The sequence below is a fragment of the Cupressus sempervirens genome, chromosome 10 (assembly GCF_028749045.1).
Source record: "Cupressus sempervirens isolate cs-2001-9-10 chromosome 10, ASM2874904v1, whole genome shotgun sequence".
NCBI classification, from domain to species: domain Eukaryota; kingdom Viridiplantae; phylum Streptophyta; class Pinopsida; order Cupressales; family Cupressaceae; genus Cupressus; species Cupressus sempervirens.
This window is the reverse complement of record NC_143127.1, coordinates 362,685,237-362,710,263: the sequence shown is the minus strand read 5'-3', so window position 1 is coordinate 362,710,263 and position 25,027 is coordinate 362,685,237. Positions and strand designations below refer to the sequence as shown.

The 25,027-nt window shown below is 35.9% G+C and overlaps 1 protein-coding gene across 2 annotated transcripts in view; it reads left to right on the top strand.

The window, feature by feature from the left end:
- Positions 1-25,027, top strand: part of SCD1 (stomatal cytokinesis defective / SCD1 protein (SCD1)) — a 329,677-nt gene that overhangs the window by 5,480 nt on the left and 299,170 nt on the right. For both annotated transcript variants that reach the window (XM_089807297.1, XM_089807298.1), the window contains exons 3-7: positions 1,490-1,691; positions 4,854-4,995; positions 5,185-5,285; positions 23,045-23,108; positions 23,291-23,404. In XM_089807297.1, coding sequence (XP_089663423.1) covers positions 1,490-1,691; positions 4,854-4,995; positions 5,185-5,285; positions 23,045-23,108; positions 23,291-23,404 — 623 coding nt within the window. The remainder of the gene's footprint in view (positions 1-1,489; positions 1,692-4,853; positions 4,996-5,184; positions 5,286-23,044; positions 23,109-23,290; positions 23,405-25,027) is intronic.

Sequence of the window (25,027 nt, the reverse complement as noted above, 5' to 3'; positions counted from 1 at the left end):
CCTGCTGTGTGAACTCTCAAGCAACTAATCTGACCTTATATTCATCTAAGGTACCATTTGCATGATACTTGACCTTATAGACCCATTTGCAACTCATGAGTTTCTTCTCTGCAGGAAGATGAGAGAGAACCCCGATGAGATTCCTCAAAAGACACTGGTATTCCACATCCATAGCCTGTTCCTACTGTGGATTCCCTTTGGCCTTGTTGAATGTCTGAGGGTCATAAGTGCTATGAAGGTTGGCCATCGGAGAAAAGTTAGCTATCTGGCAGCTCTACCCTCAATGAGCTCATTAGGATGAAGATCACTAATAGTCTTAGCCCACCATTTAGGCTGGAGAGTAGATGTGCCAACGTCATGAGGAGGAATAACTGAAGCTGGAATAACTCGAGGTGGAACAAGATATGCAACAAGTGGAAGATTAGCATCGTCCAGAGGAGAGTCAAGTAGTGCATCATCAAAGTTAGATTCTGCAACATCCCTCGCACCAGGAGAACCTAACTAAAGACAGACACCCAAATTAGAGGCCGATCCTCAAAATTCTGCTTAGACGAGGAAGAAAGAAATGGTCCTTGTTCTTCATCAAAGACAACATTGCAACTAAAGATAAGATGATCAATGTCTACATCAATCAACCGATAAGCCTTATGGTTGTCACTATAATAATAGAACACAACAAAATATTTAGAATGAAGTAGCAGATCTGCTTGCCAAAATAGTTGTTGAGCAGCATTCTTTCAGCATTGTCCTTTTCTAAGACGGTAAATCACATTCACGGGACTTAGAGAGACCTAGAAATTTGAATTCAAATTCCTCATGGTTTGGCAGGTGAAGATTAAAAATAATAAATGAACATGCATGTTTGGGTGCATGCTTTACAATTACAGTCACCAATTTCACTCAAATGCTAATTTCTCAGGCCAGCTGGATTTGGTCAAGACCTCTCAGTTGTACATAGATTTTACTGTTTTTTTGGAATTCCTGTATGGATTGTATTTATCTTACATTGTGACAATGATTACAATTCAGCAGGTTGTGTAATCTATTCTCAGCATATCTTAATGACTTATCAAATACATAAATTCTACACCTCTTCCACATTCTCCACTCAGACATGTGAGCTCTGCGTAGCAATCCAATGTCTCTTCTACATTCTCCACTTAAACATGTGAACTCTGTGTAGCAATCCCATGTTAAACACATTTTTGATTTACATTCCTACCACATAAAGTGGATTCATCCTCTTCTTGCACATCTATTTCTCTTTTTATAAAGCACAGAAAATAAAGTGTCAATTTCAGCCCCTGACATGGTAAGGACAGATATATGAAATACAGACAGCCAAGGAGCCAACCTTCATAAAATCTTAAGTTGTTTCTGAGTGGAATACGCCTACTTAATTATAAATCTTTTAAAATCTGTTTCAAACCTTTTTTGTCAGCAACCACATTTTTAACAAGTGAGTTATTTATGTTTTTGTTTTTTGCAGAGGGAGATGGATCCAAAATCTATGTGAGCTGTGTTGCTTTTCGTGACCCAGTAAGTGATGATATTGCTGAAGCCTATCGGATTCCTCTGAATTCTTTCGTGGACAAATGTATCTGTCTCATTTCACATTCACCTAGTTTTCAAGTTCTTCGAGAAGCAACAGAGGAGTTGTTTCGTTTATGTTTCTCAGCAACTGGCTGCAGGTAAAATTCTTTTCCGAGGAGCCGTAGCAGGGCAATTTAGTCAATGACTTAATTTCTTTTTCTTTGTTAATGATTAGATTGATGGTGCTTATGTGGTACAAATTTCCATATTTTGATATGGTCAATTTTCTGGTAGTAAGTTATCAATGTTTTGTCAAGTTTTTTGTTGCTATTGCTTAGGAAAATAATCAAAAGCTTCATTCGAAAAGCAATCGCTAAATTTTGTTAAAACTCAATATGGAATAGGGACCATTCCAGTGAAAATTCTGTGTCATGTTGAATTGTTTGGTTGTGATGCACACTGTGATGTTCTACATTTTTTACTCATATGAAACAGAAAATTGAGTCAGATCTAACTGTGTCTTCTTGACTTAGATGGTAAATTTGATTTGCTTCAGTCGGATTTTGAAGACTAATGTATGCATATACAGGGTTATTGCTATTTGAGGATTACAATAGGATTTACAGTAGGATAAAATATATGAATGAGAAAAATACAAATGTTAATCAATTTAGATTAGTGGAAACAATTTTTTTGGTACAACAACCATATAGGTTTATTCTTACAACTACATTATATGTTTTCAAAACAGAATAAATTGATAGCATGATATGATGGGAAATATGTGTACACTCTTCCATCATATATGTGTGTATGGAGCTTAGGGATTTTCCAGGAATTAATTAATTCAAACACATTGCTAATGTCTTAAACATCTTAAAGGATCAGAGATGGCTCTATATTATTACATTGCCCCAAAATAGGACTATACATGGTATACGTTGCATTATTGTATCTGATTGGCTATAAGCAAATCAATGAAATCATAAATAAATGTAAACTATAAAATCAATGTTTCAGATGCATCTTTAGGGGTCTGGATGATGGCTTGTGGATTTGGTGACGTGGATGAGATATCCCTCTTTTCAGATGGTAACCTGTTCTATTTGAAAAGTAAAAAAGGGTAACTTTTAAAGGAAAGATACACTAACTAAAAATCCCTGAAAAACTATAAATGGGAGGATTGTCATTTCAGATATGTTGCACACTAAAAACTTTTAACTGTAATAATCTATAATAATCTATTTAAGTTATTTTAGTAACCATCCATCATTTCACTTCCTTGATAGCTCAGTTGTCAGCAGAGGTTGGGTAACTATGAGGGTTCCTGTAGGTCAGCAGAGTAGATAGGGGACGCATCAAGAGGTTGTGGAGCCACACAAGGGCTTTATAAGCCGTTTTGGACAGTTTGCGACAGTCTCCTATTATTTAGGAAGGGTTCCTAATTTTTAGGGATTAACTGGGAGTTGACCAAAAAACATTAGGATACCTCAGGGGTCATTCTAGAGGCTTGGTTCACAATTTGTATTTTTTAGGGAGGACCCCGAATTTTTAGGAGGGGACAGTGAGTTCGCTGGCTATATTAAGACAGAACCAGGATGACACATCCATCATTAGTTTTCAGTAAAGGTGGCTAGGTACCGAGGTTTGAATTGGATTAAAATGTTGAAGTCTTGAATTTAATGCCTTGAATTAATAAAATAAAGTGATTAATCATAACATCACTTTATAATAATTTAATAAAATATATTAAAGTGATCCCCCTCCCCCCCATGAGACACCTATATAGCTTCCCATAAGACATATAGTATAAAAAGGAACTCCTAGAGTGGTTGCTTGTTTTTCGCCACTTGCTAAATGAGGTTATTTTTTTTGAAATAGGTTTTGGCTGAGAAATCAACAGAATTTATAGGCATTTTTTTATTGAATTTCAGCAGTGGGATTTTACAATCACAGAATTGATTTTGCATATTTATTCTTCAGATTTCATGCACCATATAAATGGGCTGGGAATGGTATTTCTTCTTGGTTTTCACTGGAAAAGTATTCAAAAGGGTTATCTAGTACAAAGAAAACTACATTTTTTGAAACTTTACTTAATTGAAGCTGACAAATTTAGTATTTATGGTGGCTAGAGTTTTCTAGTTGGAAAGTGAGTTCCCTGGCTATATTAAGACATAACCAGGATGACACATCCATCATTAGTTTTCAGTAAAGGTGGCTAGGTACCGAGGATTGAATTGGATTAAAATGTTGAAGTCTTGAATTTAATGCCTTGAATTAATAAAATAAAGTGATTAATCATAACATCACTTTATAATAATTAAATAAAATATATTAAAGCGATCCCCCTCCCCCCCATGAGACACTTATATAGCTTCCCATAAGACATATAGTATAAAAAGGAACTCCTAGAGTGGTTGCTTGTTTTTCGCCTCTTGCTAAATGAAGTTATTTTTTTTGAAATAGGTTTTGGCTGAGAAATCAACAGAATTTATAGGCATTTTTTTATTGAATTTCAGCAGTGGGATTTTACAATCACAGAATTGATTTTGCGCATTTATTCTTCAGATTTCATGCACCATATAAATGGGCTGGGAATGGTATTTCTTCTTGGTTCTCACTGGAAAAGTATTCAAAAGGGTTATCTAGTACAAAGAAAACTACATTTTTTGAAACTTACTTAATTGAAGCTGACAAATTTAGTATTAATGGTGGCTAGAGTTTTCTAGTTGGATGTTTCTGAAGCTAGCTTCTTGATGCGTTATTTGTTTTTGTTAGTTTTCTCATTTATTTGTAACATAAGTTTCCAGCAGGAAGAAAAATATGGCAAATTAGAACCCCGAACTTGTACTCAACCTCATACTTGAACTGATGTCTTAGCTAAAAAGCTAGTTCTGAGTGAAAAATGGATTTATTAAAGCATTGCAATTAATTAGAGATTCATGCTTAATAATTTATCAATAATGAAGCTATTGTAGAATTACAAGAGAGCACTTAACTTATTTTCATCTTCTTACAATTATGGCATATGTAGGACCCGGTTAACTTATTTTCATCTTCTTACAATTATGGCATATGTAGGACCCGGGTTTCTTGACGTGTACTTCAACTAATATAATCTGATTTATTTCGTACATAGTAGTGCACTTAGGCCCCTTTTTAGATTGCTTGTTATTGGTTATTTCTCTAATTTGAATTAATTGGAACATCACTCTTTAGTGCTTTAAGGAATTTTCTTCATAAGGAATGTCTTTCTCTGGTGTGAGAGTGGAGTGTATTTGATGTAAGTTGTAATTTTGACATGTGCCATGTTTCAGCAAGCCACTATGGGAGATTTTGATGTATATGGTCCTCAATGTTCCGTTGCCGATTCCGGGAAAGACTCAGATTGTATTTTCTATAGAGAATTGTCTTCTCTCTGTGGAGGCACCCCACAAGGATGGACTACCTTATGCAGATGTATGATACCCTCCTCTATCACATTCTATTACCATTTGATGTTAAGGAAGCAGTCTGGTTGAATCGTCCTTTTTTAATAGATGATTTAGTTGGTATGTTTCTATTTTAGAGTTTATATTAATTTGTCTGGCCAATCTTTTAATTATTTTCAGATGTTGCTGCTCTATTCAATGACTATTTTGAATGCAGATCTCTTTTCAACCATTGGTTCAAAGCTTAGATGTTGACAACCTCATCCAGTTTTTCACTGCTGTTCTTCTTGAGAGGCGAATTCTACTTCGGGCAAACAAGTATGTAATGATCATGCTTTTTACTCTTATCCATGCAATATTTTTGCTACGTTGGTAACCGACATATTCTTATACTGGATATCGATTTGGAAGTATGGATATGATGTGTGCTTAAAATTTAAAGCATGAATTAAAGTCTTCAAGCTTTTAGTTTGATCAATGGGATTGTTATCTAAATAATTAATTTTTTTGCTAAGTTAATATAAGTTAATATAATTTGCTACTAATCAGTATCAGGTATTATATAATTTTACTAATCATAATTGTCTGATGGTTTTATTCTTGATGATGGGCCATTATTGTTTGTTGCACTGTCTTGCAATTCAACAGTCCAAGATAAAAGCATCCTATTCTAACTTTTAAATATTCTGAGTGTGCCCCTGTTGTTGGACTGTTTTGTTTCACGGTGATGTTATATTTACATTTTTCTCCCTGTAGCAGGGAGAGGAAAGGGAGGGGAGGATATTGTGGAAAGCTAGGCATCCCATCTGTAATTGTAGTAGAGAAAATTTTTTGTGTTGATTTTTATTGATGATCCATTTCATGTTTGTTTAAATTTCTTGCTTCTATATCCGAGTTCTGTGTTTATATGCTTTAGTATCACCTTAAACCTTGGAAAGCTGAAATCCCCATGGGAAACATAATCTGAATCAGCTGCTTTCCAGGTGAATCTCTAAAACAGGTTGGATTCTAGGGATTTCTTTTTGGCTTTAGTTGGAGGATCATACTTTCACTACCTCTATACATTGTATCCGTGATTTTTTAGAATAGACTTTACGAAAGCCACAAAGTCTAGTTTTTAAAGCAACCCTTCCTGTGCAGCTACATTGATGTTTCTGTAAGGTATCTTATGCCTAGAATGTTTCTTTCTTGTAGTGCCTTAAGTCTGAATTTTGTCTTGGTGAGATTTTAATTGAAGCATGATTCAAACATGTTCAATTGGATGGGCTAAGCAGAAAAATGATAGGGTTGTTGCATGCACTTAAGAAAGTCTTTGCTATTGAATTAATTTGAGGCACCTTCCACTGTTGCTGATAATGGACCGAAACATTCAGTCTGAACTTCCATGTTTATAATCAATGCCATTTTTTTTATTGTACCTTCCGCAAACCATGCTGGTGTGGTGCAGGAGCACCTAGGACACTAGCATAGGAATTTGATGTTTTGACATTTCTAAATTGTAATAAGGTATCGTGAAGACCAATTCTTGCTTCATGCATTGTATAAGGGTCAAATGTGCCGCTTTTTTGTTTGTAACTTGTCAAGACCCTGGGTCAAAGGAGGGTCAACGGGTGCCCAAATGTGTAGAAGGGGTACCTATAATTTCTGCAAATTTTGAGTCTTGAATCAGACTTATAATTCAGTTCTGAGATTGACTGAGAATGATCTTCTTAATATTATCAATATTAAGTATTGTTGTTGAAGGTTTATCTTGAATGTAGATTCAATGTACTATTTCCAAACTGATAATATATAATATTGCAGACTTATTGATTGCTGGAAGTAAGATGCTTATAGGAGCAGACTGTTGTGAATTGTGTGTCCTCTAATCTGCATCCACAACCGAATATATACCTTGCTAGAGGGTGTGTTCCATAAGAGACATAACCCTTCACTTGACATTTAATAATACCTCTTTCTAAGTCAACAATTTCAGGAGACTTAGTTTAGGATTTAACTAACTAAACATTAGTTTAGTCAAACACAAACAAAGACATCCCTAGAAAGTCACTGGCACCTATAGGATAAGCAAGTATAAATATTAGATGCCAATCTTAAGATATATCAACACTAAGAGAGGTATGGTCTGTGCTGTCAGACCTGTAGGATTATATAGGTTAGAATCTTAACACTCCCTCTTCACCTGATAAGTCTACAGAGAGATTTATATCTAGCTATCGTCAATACAGATACAAAGTATTAATACTCTATATGTGTCTGTCTCTTATGTGGTATCATAGAACACATGATACAAAGTCATATTACTTAAACTTGTGATATGACAAATCACTAATACTAGTGATATTATACAGGATAAATTTGAAGGGTAATCTCTTCATTTATCCAAGTTATGATTTCATAGAAACTGGTATCATAACATGATCCTGAGTTTTTAAGATCTACTAGAATATAGGATAAACCCGAAGAATACCAAGATTCTTCCTTTATCCAATTTGTGACCCATGAACATAACAATATCAACATCACAATATGATCTTGAACTCATCTAGATCTTACAGCAGATCTCTACTGTTTAGCACATTATCTGAGAGATTGTCACCTCTCATAATGTTTTATACGAGTATTTATTATTTTCTGAGATCGTCACCTCTTAAAATAATGAATACAAGTGAATACAAATGGTGGAGCCCATAATAGTCAATAGCCTGACAAAATAAAATTATTTTATTAATAATCAAAAGAGTACAAATGGATTACAACTCAACCATACCAAGTCTCCTCTTGAAATGTTCTATCTTTACTCTAGATAGAGGTTTGGTGAATATGTCTGCTGTCTGATCTGCAGTACAAATGTATTCCAATTTTACAGAATTCCTATCTACCATATCTCTCACATAATGGTAAGGAATTTCAATATGCTTGGATCTGTCATGGAAAACTGGATTCACTGAGAGCTTGATGGAACTCTGATTATCACAATGAATAATCATAGGATTCATGGCTTGCCCAAATAATCCCACAAGTAACTTTCTCAGCCATACCGCTTCTCTAGAGGCCATTGCTGCTGCAATGTATTCTACTTCTGTGGAGGTCTGAGCCACTGAAGACTGCTTTCTGCATATCCATGAAATCATTGCTGATCTTAAACTGAAACAACATCTTGAAGTGCTTTTCCTGTCTTTAACACTTCCACCCCAATCTGAATTGGTGAATCCATGCAAATCTAAAGCAACTTTCTCATATTTGAGTCCATAATTAAGAGTGCCTTGTAAGTATCTCATCATGTGTTTAATAGCAACTAGGTGAACACATAAATTGACTTAAGGCATGAACATCATAGCAAATATCAGGTCTTGTATTTACTAGGTACATCAGTGACCCAATCATCTGTCAGTAGAGAGTAGAATCTATTGGAGGTGATTCTGCAGCTACTTCTTTAAGTTTATGCAAATTGGTCTCCATTGGAGAAGACATAGATTTGCAATTCCACATTCCAAATTTCTTCAAGATATCTGAAGTGTACTTTCCTTGATTCAATATGATACTATCAGAATTCTGTCGTACTTCCAATCCTAGGAAGTAATGGAGAAGCCCGAAATCTTTCATCTCGAATTCTCTAGTTAGATCTTTCTTGCATTGATCTATAAGATGATCATCACCTGTGATTAATAAATCATCAACATACAATATCAGTGTTACCATACCATCTTTATCTCTTTTATAATATAAGTTTGGATCGGCTTCATTCTTAGAGAATCCTAAGCCGGTGAGATATTTATCAATCCTCTCATACCAGGCCCCAGGAGCTTGTTTAAGCCTATAAAGAGCTTTCTTGAGTCTGCAAACAAAGGCATTAGGATCATGGGTTTCAAATCCTTCTGGTTGCTCCAGATAGACTTCTTGTGAAATCTTTCCATTGAGAAATGTTGTCTTTACATCCATCTGATGTACCTTCCATCCTTTAGATGCCGCAATTGCTAAGACAGCTCGAACGGTAGTATATATGGCAACAGGAGCAAAGGTTTCTTCATAATCAATCTCTTCTTTTTGAGAAAAACCTTTGGCTACAAGTCTGGCTTTATATTTCTCAATACTCCCATCAGCAACATGCTTTATTTTGAATATCCATTTGGAAGAAACAATAGATTTTCATTTTTGGTGTTGGAACTATTTCCCAAACATCATTTTTCATGATTGACTGGTATTGAGCAAAGGTTTCTTCATAATCAATCCTTTCTTTCTGAGAAAAACCTTTGGCTACAAGTCTGGCTTTATATTTCTCAATACTCCCATCAGCAGCATGCTTTATTTTGAATATCGATTTGGAAGAAACAACAGATTTTCTTTTTGGTCTTGGAACTATTTCCCAAACATCATTTTTCATAATTGACTGGTATTCTTCTGTCATATCTTCTTTCCAGGTTGGATGTTTAATAGCATCAGAAGGATTGGTTGGCTTTGTTTTGGATAAATCAATCATATTTGCTATATGACTAGAGAATCTTTTAGGTCTTTTACTTTCTCTCACTGATCCTGAAGGTGCAGCAAAGTCTTGAGCTGCTTCAATTGTTTTTATGGCCCAAAGTGGTCTTTTCTTTGAACTTTCCTCAAGGCTTGTATTTTCATCTTCGACCTCTTCTAAGTTCTCCCTCTGGGATTCAGATTCACTAATTCTTTCAGAACTTGATAAAGGAGAGGGTTCATTGGAGCTTATTGCTCTTTTGAATGCAAGATCTTCCTCAAAGATTACATCTCTGCTAAGTTCAATAGTTTTCTGTCCAGGTATGAAAATTCTACATGCTTTAGAAGTTTCACTATACCCTACAAAGATACCTTTCCTCCCAGATAGTTCTAACTTGGTTCTCTTTTCTTTTGGAGCATGAATGTATACAGGACATCCAATTTTTTTGAGATGACTTATACAGGTTTTACTTTAGTAAATACTTCTTCAGGGGTTTTATCTTTAAGATAAGAGTGAGAGCTTCTGTTTTGAATATATACAGCAATACAAGAGGCTTCTAGCCAAAGATAGTATTCTAGATTTTTGTCAAAAATCATAGACCTAGCAGCTTCTATAATTGTCCCATTCTTTCTTTCAGCTACCCCGTTTTGTTTTGGGTTATAAGGAACAATGTACTCCCTCTTGATCCCTGATTCTTTAGAAAATCTTTTAAATAAGTTTGACGTATATTCTCCTCCATTATCTGTTCTAAGGGTTTTAATTTTATGTACTGAAAAATTTTCAGTTAATGCTTTGAATTTTTTAAATCTTTGTAGGATTTCTTTTGATTCCTTGCATTTAAAAAAATAAATCCATGTTTTCCTAGAGAAGTCATCTATGAACAAGATATAATACCATAATCCTCCAAGAGAGGGAACGGACATAGGTCCACATAAATTTGAATGAATTAACTCAAGTACATTATTTGTTTTCCTAGTACTATCATGAAAGGGACTTCTAGTACTTTTACCTAGAGCACACCCTTTACAGATACTAGGGTGATCTTTATTCAATTTAGGTAATCCGGTAACCATCTTTTCCATAGTTGATAAGGTTTTAAAGTTTAGATGCCCTAATATTCTGTGCCATATTTCATTTGAATCTTCTACTTTGTGAACTAGGGCTTGAATGGATCTACTGGGTTCTATATTCAGTTCATACAAATATCCCTTTCTTTGACCAATTACTCTAGCTTTCTTGATGGAAGAGTTCTTAGCCCAAGTTAATACTTTTCCATCCACGAATGCAACATTGTGTCCATCATCTTCCTATGCTGTAATTGAGATTAGGTTTCTTTTAATCCCTAGTACATAGAGTACATCTTTAAGAAGAAGAGTATTTCCTATCTTTAGTTTCAAAGAGCAGCTACCAATTCCTTCAACTGAGTGTGTAGAGTTATCACCAGTAGTAACTTCATCGTTAACTTTCTTTGATAAGGAGTCTAGAGTTTCTTTGTATCTCGTTATATGTCTTGAAGATCCACTATCAACTACCCATGCCTTATTTGAGATTTCATTTGATAGAGAGGAATACAAAACACGGTTCTCAGGGTCATAAGTCTCTTCTTCTCTAATGACATTTGTACAATTTGCTTGTTGTTTGGAATTTTTCGGACAATTAGACCTATAGTGTCCAAATTTTTCACATTTGAAACACTTTATTTTATATAGGTCTTTCTTCGGCTTTCCATTCTTTTGATTTCCCTTTTTCTTCTTGAAGTGCTTTTTTTGCCTTTATAAGAGTTGTCATTAAGAACGTGAAGTTCTTCATCTTCTACTTTTGGTTTTCCTTTTTTCTTTAGTTTTCTTGACTCTTCCTGAAGACAATCATTCTTGAGTTTGTTAAAGTCCGGAAGCTGATCTCTAGCACTTATTCCTTGTGCGAATGTTTCCCATGATTCTAGCAATCCATCTATGGGCATGAGCGTTAGTTTGGTGTCATTAATGATGGTTCCTATGCTTGATAATTCATCTCTAATGCCAACAACTCTTAGGAAATAAGAGTTTATCGATTCTCTTTTCTTTATCTGGATGTGATTCAGTTGTCTTTTTAATGCAAGGATCCTAGTTGCATTGTTTACTTCAAATGCATTCCGTAATGCATTCATCATATCGTAGGCAGTTTGGTGTTTCGTAAGCATAAGTACGATATCATTCTTAACTCCATCCAAGATGATTTGAATGGCTTTTCTATTTCCATTGGTCCATATGGATTTGTGAGGTTCAACTGGTGGCTGTTTAGATGCTCCATCAACAAATTGTCTAACATTGTTTTCTTCAAGAATCATCAAGATTCTGAATTTCCATGCTTCAAAGTGTTCCTTTCCATCGAATCTGTCCTCAGGCCTGATTGTATATGCCATTGGAAATGGAAGACAACTACTGAATATATAAAAGGTCTGATTACTGAAAAAATGTGCAGAGCCCTAGGTCTGATAACTTGGCTCTGATACCATGTAATGTTCTGCAAATTTTGAGTCTTGAATTAGACTTATAATTCAGTTCTGAGATTGGCTGAGAATGATCTTCTTAATATTATCAATATTAAGTATGTTGTTGAAGGTTTATCTTGAATGTAGATTCAATGTACTTTTTCCAAATTGATAATATATAATATTGCAGACTTATTGATTGCTGGAATTAAGATGCTTATAGGAGCAGACTGTTGTGAATTGTGTGTCCTCTAATCTGCATCCACAACTGAATATATACCTTGCTAGAGGGTGTGTTCCTTAAGAGACATGACCCTTCACTTGACATTTAATAATACCTCTTCCTAAGTCAGCAATTTCAGGAGACTTAGTTTAGGATTTAACTAACTAAACATTAGTTTAGTCAAACACAAACAAAGACATCCCTAGAAAGTCGCTGGCACCTATAGGATAAGCAAGTATAAATATTAGATGCCAATCTTAAGATATATCAACACTAAGAGAGGTACGGTCTGTACTGTCAGACTTGTAGGATTATATAGGTTAGAATCTTAACAGTACCAAACATGTTTTCTTGTATTTTTGGTCATATTTGGCCTATTGGCATAGTTTCCAAAAAATGGCCAAATGTTGTAGGAGTTGTCAAAAGGTTGCTAAACATTTAAAAACAAATTGCCCTATTTGGCATACGACGGCTAATTGATTTGAAAATCAGTTGGATCCGGTTGAGAATGGTGTTGAAAGCCCTTCAAGATCAAACAATGGTGTAACTTGGAGAAATTGATGATTGGGAATGAAAAAACATTGAAGTTGTTTCTTATTACAACAACAATTTTATGGTTTCTGCACTTGTATGGACAGATTATGATTGGTATATCAGTTTTTTGTGCTTGGTCGTGTGGTGTAATGAGTAACCTTTCATTGGTATTTGGTTTGATTGCGTAATGGTGGAGGAATAAGCCAGTTCCATTAATTTTTGTGAGAACTGTCTAGAAACCCTACATATCCTAGGGTCTTGAAGACAAATGGCTTAAACCTGACATTCCATCATGAGAATTAGCCAAATCCTTGGGCAATGTTAGGTTTAAACATGTACTTTAAGATGTAAAAGGTTTCAAAGTAGTCTCTTTAATGCTCGATTTTGGAGTGATGGCCTAGGCTTGGTACATACATGTGACAACGCTATGAGAGGAGAAAAGGAGTTGTAGATAAAGCCAAAATTGGGTGTGGGTGCATTTCAATTGATGATTCAGGGTCCCTAGGCATGGACAAACAATAATCCAAAGCCATTGGATTGGAGGAATTGGTTTGTGAGAAGATTGAAATGAACCCAAGCCTAATTGGCAATTAGGACTAGTCTGGGCTACATCGAGTTGATTGGGTCAAAGGATAAACCTAGATCCCATTCTTTAGTATTTCATGAAGGGTTGAAGAGGGTATCTCGAAAAGGGTATCCAAAGGTGCCATTTGACTCGACCCTTGTTTAGGAGATTTCGAAGCTGCAAATAATTTAGTCAATGGGTCGACCTAATTGTTATTAGTTTTTTATTAGGCCTTACCATAGGAAATGACATAATGGATTCCTCTAACCTAAGTCAAGTATTGGGAATAGTTCAAATATATCAAGGGGAGAATGAATATGCATTTACAAGACCTCTCAGCCACTTGTGGTGACATGATCTCGTAGTGCTAGGTTAGGTGCAAAGGGTAAGCTTCGAAGGAAGGTGTAATTGGTGTGAAAAGTTGAGTGAGTAGATGGTGCTCCAAGGATGAGTCGTAGAAGAAAGGGTCTCTAGAGGGAGATCTAAGTGTGACAACCAAGGTTTGTTGCCAAGAAAAGGAGGAGAAGTACCTAGTTGCACTATCCTTTGCATCGTATTGGTATCAGAGCCAACTTTATCGTGTTGAGTTTGGTGTATGTCAGAGGGAGAGAACTAAGAAGAGGCTACTATTATACCTCCTAAATGAGTAAAACCTCAAGACCTTGAGGAGATGGAACAAAGAATGGAAGAGAAGTCTGAAGCCAGATCCAAGAAGATGGTGAAGAAACTGAAAGGAAAGGAGAACCAAGTGGAGAGTGATCTTAAAGTCTTTGAGGATGAGACAAGAGAGGATGAAGAAGAAAGACCTCCAACCCAAGATTTGCCTGTAGAGCATAAGGGTTTTGTGAATGCCATAAAAGAAGCACATAGGGAAAGTGTTGAGGCTAAGATGGATGTTCCTACGTTCAGTGGGAAGTTGGATGGAGATGAGCTTGTTGATTGTATTGAAGTCCTAGAGAATGATCTTTGAGTATAAGGAGGTGATAGATAGTACAAATGAAAGATTTGCATAGACAAGACTGAGAGGATCTACTTTAGTATGGTGGAATTGCATTTAGAGTGAAAGGGAAAGATGGGAAAGAATATGAGATCCAAGACATCAGGAAGTTCCACAACTTGAAGCAGAAAGTCTTAGATGTGACTTCCTATACAAAGGAATTTCTCAAATTACACATGAAGGGAAAATGCCATGAAGATGAAAGGGAGAAGGTGGTTTGGTACACGAATGGGCTTAGGTTTTCCATTCAAGATGAGATAAGTCTTGTGGCACCAAAGACAATAGATGAGTGCTTTTTAGTTGGCATCAAGGGTTAAGGAGAAGCCTAGGAGAAAGAGTGAATATAATAGTCGAGGAAGAGGAGGAAAGAATTTCAGAGGAAGAGAAAGCTTTGGAGGAAGGAGTTGATTTAACAAAAGCAATGAATTTAACCACCAAGAGTCAAGTGGAGATTCAAGTTCATGAGGAACAGGTTTCAGAGGTAGAAGACCCAAGGCAAGGGGTAGGAGGATGAGGAAGGGATCCTAGTGTCTTCAGTGGAAGATGCTTCAATAGTAATCAAGTAGGGCGCCAGATGAGCAAGTATCTTGACAAGGCTTTAAGTTCTCATGAAAGAGAGAGAAGGAAGCAATTGATGATTGAGGAAGATTGCCAAAGTGTCAACTCCCTTGTTGGAAGTGCAAGACTAGTTCAAGATGGAAAAAGTTTGATGGTGAGGATGCCCTTGTTGAAGGTACCCCAAAAGCCAAAACCCCCTCAAAGGAAGATTCTTTTCAAGACTACTTGTAAGGCCTATGAGAAGGTATGTAAGGTCATAGGAGATTGCGGTTCAATTGTGAATGTAGTTTTAGTAGAAATGGTAGATAATTGAAACAAAAGATTGCCACATCCAAACCCTTATAATTTTTTTTGGTTGGATAAGGGGAAAAATGTTTTGGTTAATGAACAAGTGTGGGTTGCTTTTTAAATAGGAGAATATAAGGATGGATTTTTGTGTGATGTAATCCCCATGGATGCTTGCTACTTTTTGTTCGGGTATCCATGGCAATATGATGTGGATGCTCAACACAATGGGAAACATAATTCCTTCCTCATAACCAAGAATGGTAGAAAGTGAATGAAGAAACAAAGAAACAATTAGGGTCAAGTGTCATGCTAGTGAATGGTAAGGAATTCTTAAGCATCATGAGGGAAGAGGATTCGCAAGGGAATGCTTTATTATTGAAGCCAAAGGATAACTCTGAACTATAGGACAATAAGGAGAAGAGCATCCCTAAGGAGATAGAAGGGTTATTGGAGAAATACAAGGGTATAATGGTGGAGGAGATGCCTAACATCCTACAACCAATCAAGGATATTAGTCATCAGGTTGACTTCATTCTTGGTGTTACTTTACCAAACAAGCTTGCATACGATATGACAAATTTTTAGAATGAAGAAATAACAGGCAAGTCCACGAACTGTTAGACAAGAGGTTGGTAAGAAAAAGTCTTAGTCCATGTGCAATACCTATTGTACTTGCACCTAAGAAAGATGACACATGGAGATTATGCATTGATTCAAGGGCCACAAATAAAATTACTATAAGATACTGGTTCCCAACGCTTATCATAGAAGATTTGTTGGACTATCTAGGAGGGGCTTGTTATTTATATAAAATTGATGCTAAGTCTGGCTATCATTATATACGGATCAAATAGGGGGATGCGTAGAAGACAAGATTCAAGATCAGTGAGGGCCTTTATGAGTGGATGGTGCCCTTTGGGCTTTCGAAGGCACCTAGCAAAATCATGCGCCTTGTGAATAAGGTATTGAGTCAAAGGTGGAGTCAAGTGTAAATTTTCTTGGACAGAGAAAGTAGATCAAAACTTTCAATATTTAAAGAAGAAAGTGGTAGAGTTACCTAGCTTGATGCATCCTGACTTCAACAAGTTCTTTACTACAGAGTGTGATGCCAACAACCAATCCATTTTGGCAGACCTTAGCCAAGAAGGTAGGCCGGTTACATTCTTCTCAGAGAAACTAAATGAGGCTAAGAAGTACTCTACCTATGTACCTATGACAACACTTCTTACCCAAGGAGTTTATAGTGCATACAGACAATCATGATTTGAGTTTCTTGAATGGGCAAGAAAAGTTGATATCAAAGGCACATCAAATGGGTTGAGTAGTTGCAATCATATACATTTACAATCAAGCATAAGAAGGGGATGTCTAATAAGGCAGCTGATGCCTTGAGGTGAAGAGTGCTCATAATGCAAGAAATCCAATTGTAGAACATGGGGATTAATTCACTCAAGGACATGTATAAGGATGATAGTGATTTTAAGGAGATCTATGAAGTATGTTCAAGTTTTGCTAACACTTTTTATGTTGATTTTTCTGAATATATGTTGCAAGAAGGGTTATTGTGCCGAGGCAACTTGTTGAGTGTTCCCAAATGCTCTATGAGGGAGAATATCATTAGAGAAAAGTATAATGGCAGCCTAGGTGGTCACTTTGGACTTGATAAAACACTAGAACAAGTCACAAGGTTTTATTTATGGCCTAAGGTATAAACTGATATAAGAAGGTTTGTAGAGGGTTGTCCTATTTTTCAGAGAGCCAAGGGTGTGTCTTCTAATGCAAGGTTGCATCAACCTCTTTTGATCTCTAATAGACCTTGGGAAAGTATTAGTATGGACTTCATATTAAGTCTTCCTAAAACCCCAAGAGGATTTGTTAGTATTTTTGTCATTGTTGATAGATCTAGTAAGATGGCTCACTTTGTTCCATGTAAGTGCACCAATGATGCATTTTATATTGCAGGTTTGTTTGTCAAAGAGGTTGTTAGTACAGATGACTTCCTCTTCACATTGTCACAGATAGGGATTCCAAATTTGTTGGTCACTTTTGGGGAATCCTTTGGAAGGAATTAAGCACTCAATTGTTATTTACATCTTCTTATCACCTTCACATTGATGGCTAAACTGAGGTTGTAAATAGGTCTTTGGCAAATCGATTAAGATGTCTCGAAGCAACATGGTCAAGCTTGGGACATGGTACTCAATTAGGCTGAATATGCTTATAATGATTCAATTAATAGGAGTACAGGTAAAAATCCTTTTGAAATTGTCTATGGTATCCACCCAAGAGGAATTTTAGAACTTAGAGATCTCAATAGAATGGACATGAATGCTCAAGTTGAAGACTTTGTCATCACAATGAAGGACATTTATTACAAGGTCAAGGCCACTTTTCAACAAAGTGCAGATAAATACAAAGCCAAAGTAGATGTCAAGAGAAGGGATATGTTGTATAAAGTTGGTGACTTGGTAATGACATGTTTGAAGAAGGAAAGACTACCTAAGGGTCAACATACTAAATTGCTCATGAAGATTGGTGCTTGTAGGGTTGTCCACAAGTTTGGAGCTAGTGCTTATAAAATTGAGTTACCACTAGGAATTAGTATATCTCCCATATTTAATGTTTATGATTTGATTCCTTTTAGGGGTTTTGTTGTTGTAGGTGATGCTATAGGTGTCAATGCTGCTGAAGAGCTTAGTGTTTGGCTTAAAGACTAATTCTCAAGTAAGCCCTATATTTGGAATGCATTCTAGACTCCTAGGCAATAAAGAGGACCACCAAAGGCACCTACAAGGAGCACCTTGTGAAATGGGAAGGATTGCCTGATGCTAAACTACTTGAATGTCAGGGCAAACATACTAAAGCATGGTACAACTATTGCTGACTTAACTTGTTAAGGGGCTTGAGTTTTTCTAGCCCTTAGAGTACGGTGCAGGAGACCTAGGACATTAGCATAAGAATTCAATTTATTGACATTTCTAAATTGTAATAAGGTCTTGTGAGGACTAATTCTTGTTTCATGCATTATATAAGAGCCAAATGTGCCATTTTCTTGTTTGGAACTTGTCAAATCCTTCTTGATCAAAGGATGGTCAATGAGTGCTCAAATGTGGAGAAGGGGTACCAAACATATTTTCTTGTATTGTTGATCATGCTTGGCCTATTGGTATAGTTTCTTGGTTGGTTTGATAAGGTAATGCAAAAAATGCCCAAATGTTGTAGAAGTTGTCAAAAAGCTACTACGCAACTTTGACAACAAATTGGCCCATTTGGTATCCAATGACTAACTTATTTGAAAATCAATTGGAACCAGTTGGGACTGGTGTTGAAAGCCCTTTGGAGCGGAAGGATAATGTAGCTTGGAGAATGGGAATGAAAAAACATTGAAGTATTTTTGATTACAACAACAATTTCATGGTTATTGCTTTTGTATGTTACATATTGTGAATGGTAGATCAAAGTTTTGTGCATGATAATGTGGTGCAATGAGTAACCTTTTGTTTGTACTTGGTTTGATTGCATTCAGTGGAGGAATAAGCAAGATCCATTAAATTTTGTCAGCATTGTCCAGAAACCCTACAAATCCTAGGGTCTTGGAGACAAATGGCTTAAACTTGATATTCCATCATGGGAATTGGCCATATCCTTGGGAAATGTTAGGTTTAGACATGTACTTTAAGATGCAAGAGGTTTTAGAGAATTCACTTTAATGCTTGATTTTTGGAGTGATGCCCTAGGCTTGGGATGGACATGGGAGAAGCCCGTGAGGCTAGAAAAGGAGTTGCAAAGAAGCCAAAATTGGGTGTGGTTGCATTCGCATTGGTGATTCACAGTCCTTACACATGGGTAGACAATAATCCAAAACCATTGGGTTGGAGGAATCACTTTGTGAGAAGTTTGAAGGAAATCCAATCCTAATTGATAGTTAGGCCTAGTTTGGGGTACATCGGGTTGATTGGGTCAAAGGCCAATCCCAAATCCCATTCTGCAGTATTTCATGAAGGCTCGAAAAGGGTAGCCAAACATGCAATCTGATGGGGCCCTTGATTAGGAGATTTGGAAGTTTTAGGCAATCTAGTCAATAGGTCGAGATAATTGCTACTAGGTCTCTGTTAGGTTATACCATAGCAAATGACATAGTGGATTCCTCTAACCCGAGTCAAGTGTTGGGAATGGTTCAAATGCATCAAGGGGAGAACGGATATGCATCTGCAAACCCTCTTTGCAAGTTGTGGTGACATGATCTTGTATATTTGGTAGGTTAGGTCAGGGTAAGTTTCCAAGGAAGGTGCAATCTCACAAGTGTAAGGATTCAGTAGAGTGAGTGGACACAAAGAGGTTGATCCAAGGACGTGTCATAGAAGAAAGGGTCTCCAAAGGGAGATCAAAGTGTGGCAACCAAGGTTTGTTGCCAAGAAAGTGAGGGAAACTACCTCGTTGCACTAACCTCTTTATCACCATGGAAATGGGGAAATGCGTAATTCTAAGACGGAGATTTAAGTGAAAATAGTGTAAGAACCCCTGCAGGTTCTAACTTTGGAAATCTTTAAATTCTGATTTCTGAATGTTTCTATGTTATCTTTGTTTGCATTTGAATGGTTTTGAATCCAAATATATACCAATGCATGTAATTCAAATTACAAAGCCAGAAAATAACAAATTACAATGCAACAATCTCCTTTCGGATCTTATTTCCCCTCAAATTAACATGCAAATATTACAATGAAAGGACTATATACTATATGCACACAAACTATGTTTCAGAGTTATTCAAAATCTTGAAGTGACTGAATAGATCGCTGAAATACTCCAGACATTAACTCTGCACACCAAAAAGCTTCTCCAAGTTGACATGGATGCTGAGAAAAATAATGTAGCCCCCATATGAATGAAATTGAGCCCTGTAGGTGAAACAGAGGCTCTGAATTAATAGCTGTGACTCTTCTGATAACGATCACTGCCCTGGAATATTTCCTTCGTCTCTTGCAAATCAATCACAATTCATAGCTGAGTTACGGTCTCTAAATAAGACCACCACAAGCACAATTCGCTGGATAGTTTCACTAGTTCAAAGTGGAAAAGAACTTGGAAGAATTCACAGTTCTTCAGACTTGAAACCCTTGTTTCAATTTCCTCTCCACACGAGCAAAAGCAAATGCACAAGTCATGAATGAATTCATTTTCTCTTTCGCTGGTTTTTAGTAATTCTCCATGAGATATCGTCACAAATACCCCTCATTACAATTCTTCAGACTTGAAATCCTTGTTTCAATTTCCTCTCCACATGAGCAAAAGCAAATGCACAAGTCATGAATGAATTCATCTTCTCTTTCATTGTTCTTTAATAATTCTCCATGAGATATCGTCACAATTACTTCTCATTGCCAAAAGTACAACCTGCAATATGATTACAGAGAGAAATATTTCACCAAAGAGATGAAATGATGCGAAATAGAAAAATATGTACAATAGGCCTTCATAAAGTGAATTGTCTATAACTCTTGGCAGTGTGTTTTTTTGAAAAAACTCACTTTATGCTGCTGTGGTGACAGGGGATGCGTGGGCATCCCAAAAATGCTTGAGGGACATGTTGTTGCTCCCTCAACATTCTTGGAATGCGGGGATGTCCCTGCATTTCTGGCCGGGGGCTGAGATTAAGGTGGCTTTGCTGGAGGTGTCAGAATGCTCTCCCCACATCCCTGGTGGATCCCCACTCCGAAAACATTGGTATAGTTTTTTCTTTTGTTTTTTTTTTTGGAAGGGGGGGGGTGGGGGGGGGTGTGGGGGCTCATGACAATTATGAATGCAAGGCAAACACTACTAAATAGTACTTACCAAACTATCCAATTGTTAAATGATGATGGCTAAGTAAATTCAAGCATGAGTAAATAGGATAGATGCGTATTTACTGCAACAATGTTCATAGATGGCCAACATGACAACAATGCTCCACGTAGAAGGTAGGTTCATGTTGTGATGATATATTTGTACGATGAAGAACACCTTCCTTGTAAAGAGGGAATATTATAATTTTATTTCTGTTTCTGTGAAGATGTTCTTCTTTTGGCAGCACTTAAATGCACTGCAGTTTGATCCTCAGCACAAACATGCTCCCATCTCAATCTTGGTTTGTGTGCAAACAGCATGACACAACATAGAAGTATAAGGCTCTGCTATATAGGGAACCTTCTTTGAGATTAGTGGTAAGTTGATTGCTCAATTGATTTGTGGAAGTAAATCAATTTCAATTACATTGATTAAGAATTAATGATTGAGTAGTCAGTTGATTGTTCAGTCCATCTGAATGTCACTTAAATGATTTGTGAGCATAATCTAGTCTCAGCTACTTTGATCAGGAATTTTTGATTGATAAGTTAGTGAATTTTTCAGTAAAATTGAGTATCAGTCCAGTGATTTTGTAAGCTTAATTTGGAGCTTTACTTGACACTCCATCTAATTTCTCTTAGTTAAGTTCATAGTGTGCTTGTCTATTTAAAGGGTACATATTCTAATTTTAATCCTTGTGCATATAGATTCCTTTTCCAAAATTTCAGTCCAGTCCAATTATTTGTTTTCAAATTTAACGAGAGGACAGTTTCAGGTTTTAGAGTTTGATGTTGTGTAATTAGTTTCACATTTTCAGCAGTATGTGCTTGCAGATTGACATCTGATTTAAGTTTTCAAGTTTTAAGCTATCAAGTTTATGCATTAAAATTTCTGACTGCAGGATCTTCTGACCAGGGTCTAGAAGTTAACTATTTGAACCCTGGAGGCATATTTCAATTTAAACATAATCATTTTTTGAATGCCAGGACACTAGTGTTAAATTTGGTTATTGAAATTTTATTTGCTTTGGAAGCAAAAATACACTGATCAGTAGAACTATTGGATGTCCAATTAGAATTCAAATCGAATCAAAAAACTTTATAAATAAAAGCTAGAAAAAGGTAGGGTTTAGTGTCTCTCCACCTAACCACTCGTACCTGTGAACCATAATTGTTTTTAGAAACATTGGGAGTTGTATAGATTAGAGAGGTTTCAAAACAACAGCTATCGAGTATGATGCATATCTACATAGATGAGTAATGAGATAAGTACAGCAATAATAGTAGCATTAGAATATGAAGAAAAAGTTTACAGAATATACGAGATTGCATTAACAAGAGCTTTTGGAAAGCAATAGAGGGGCCATTACATTAAATACACTGGCTATGACCTTTTTTAATGAATACATTACAGGATTTCAGAAGTTTGCAAATATAAGTGAAACATGGCATGTAGCTTTAATACTCATCCAATTGAAGTAACCTTTCTCTGAAGTGAACATTTTACCTCCTGTCACGTGGATGGACTGATCATCCATGAGTGCCCTAGAAGGCATTACATATTATATGTCAGTGCAATGCTTTAAATTATTAATAAGAAGGTTCTAAAGATATGCTGTATGTTATTGTGTTGATTATCTATTTGTTGCTTTTTTCTGCATTGATCTGTAGTATTTTTCCCTTTTTAAGGAAAGTTCTCTTTTATTATACCCCTTACAACACATTTCAATGAATATTTTGTCTACGAGTTTAATTTTATCCCTCAAATTGTCAGAATAACTAAGTTTCTGTCACGTGTCTGGCATCGTTTTTTTGTTGTTGTCTAAACATTGCTAATAATAATTGTGCTGGCATTGAGGACCTCTTAGTGATTGTGGATATTGCCGTATTTTGTTGAACTGTATCAAGCTAAAGTTTAATCACGAATGGTTGCATTTTCATATGTTATAGCTCTTCTTTAAGATTCTTTTGATCTGTGTATGTATCTTGCAGGTGCTCATCACGGACTCTTAAATGAGGCTGTTTGCCACTTAATTGGAATTTTACTGTGTTTTATTGAACTGTATTGAAATAAATTTCATTAGTGAAGGGTTTTTGTTTCCATATTCAAGAGCTCTTTTTCAAGAATCTTCTGATCTATATAAATATCTCGCAGGTACTCATTACTGACTCTTGTATCAGAAGCTATTTGTCACTTGATTTATCCATTTAAGTGGCAGGTAAGTTGAATAGATAGATGTGTAAATTTAATTACTTCTGAAAAAGAGAAACTGATCCTTCTTTTTATTTCAGACAAGGTTATCCTGTTTGAACTGTTCAGTTTTGTGTTTGTGCTTATGCCCTTGCTCTCTGCAGTAATTACTTTTTAAAGCTAAAATGATGCCTTGTATTTTGTTGGCAGCATGTTTATATCCCATTGCTATTTTTCAGTGGAGTTGATTATATTGATGCTCCAACTCCATATATGATGGGTCTTCACTCTGGAGTTGACACTTCCGGACTTGCCATGGATGGTGTAAGATTTCAATACTAAGTCGTTCTCATTTCCTTCAATCTTAGTTGGTTTCCAACATGTGTGGCAAAATTCAGTTTATAAATTATGACATGAATACACATGACTTATTTTTGCAGATGCTATAACCATGCTGTGCTGGTTTATTTAAAGAAAACAACAACTTTATTACACTTCGTAGCATATTATAAAAGCTTGAAGGAATTTACTCGATCTTCCATTCTGTGATTTATTATTTATAAGAAAGGTTAACCATATTGAAAATGCCTTTCCTGCAAGCACCTTCTGTTTCTAACTTTCTAACCAATAGTGGGAGACAAAGTTAAGAACTTGATTAATTCAACGATACGTATCTACATTTATATAGGAAGAAACATGTGTAATTAATGGTTATACAACAACTTTCAACTACGTGCTAACTAACAATAGAACAGTTAAGACAATGTAATATAATTGCTTATAGTTGCGCTAGCATTTCTCCTATAGTACATTGTCCCTGAAAACATCAAAATCACCTAGCCCCAGGGACCCCCACTTAATGCTTACATAACAAAACATGCTGGCTATATAATTTGAATACATATTTTAGAGAAACTTTTCTCACAAAGAAACAAGTTTTGGAAAAAGTGGGGCTTTATCAAGCTGCCTCTCGACCCATGGAAAAGTGTTGCTTCGAGCTATGTGCTTGAGCTCTCAGTCTCGAACTCTCAATTCACACAATCTTGAAATTTGTATTATTCAACAGTGATCCCTAAGAGATGACAGATCTGTATCATTATCTGAAGACCACAAAATGGTATAATTCTTGATTATATACTCTAAAGCTTGCTGGAGCTCAATTTATATTGAGCTCAACACAAAATTCAAATCTTGACTTCAAAACATAACCTTCACAATATATGCACTCTTCAAATTTGTCAGCATCAAAGAAAGCAAAAGAGAAAACACAAACCAGAATTATCAAATATGCTTCTAAGTTGAACACCATCTTAAAGTGAGATGGCTGACCTGAGATGATGGAAATTCCTCCATCCCTTATCCCACTGGCTGTAGATGCAAAACTTTCTGAGAAATGGCCAAGCAAACAAAAATTCGGGAGTTTTTTTCGCTAGGCCAATTTTTACAACTTTTACTGGCCCAAAAACTTGCAAGAAGCTTTGAAAAATCTCATTTTTTAGCAAAAAACTTGTTTGCAACCAAGTAAGACGTCTAATGACATCAAAAAGTAAAAGCATTTAATTTTTTATTGGATATGGTTGCTGCTCAAGAGACAAAAAAACCTCCCTAGCTTGTGCAAGGTCATTTGCAGACTTTTTAGTCAGTTGGAAGTGAATTTCGAAGAAAAATTGGATTCCCAATTAGGTTTTCTGCCTTAAAAAAAAATCATTTCATCCCCTTTTTGTTGCATCTAGGTTTATATAAACTCGATAATGCCATTCCTAAGTACTCTAAATTGCTTTAAAACTTAATGAACAAGATTTAACAACATTTTTTGACAATTTTTAAAGATTTTTTCACAATTTTATAAGGAATCGTAACTTGAAAAAATTTCAAACCCTTACACTTTCTTTTTCATGTTTCAACTATGTCTAAAATTATTTAAACTATTTTAGTTGGTTGCTAACT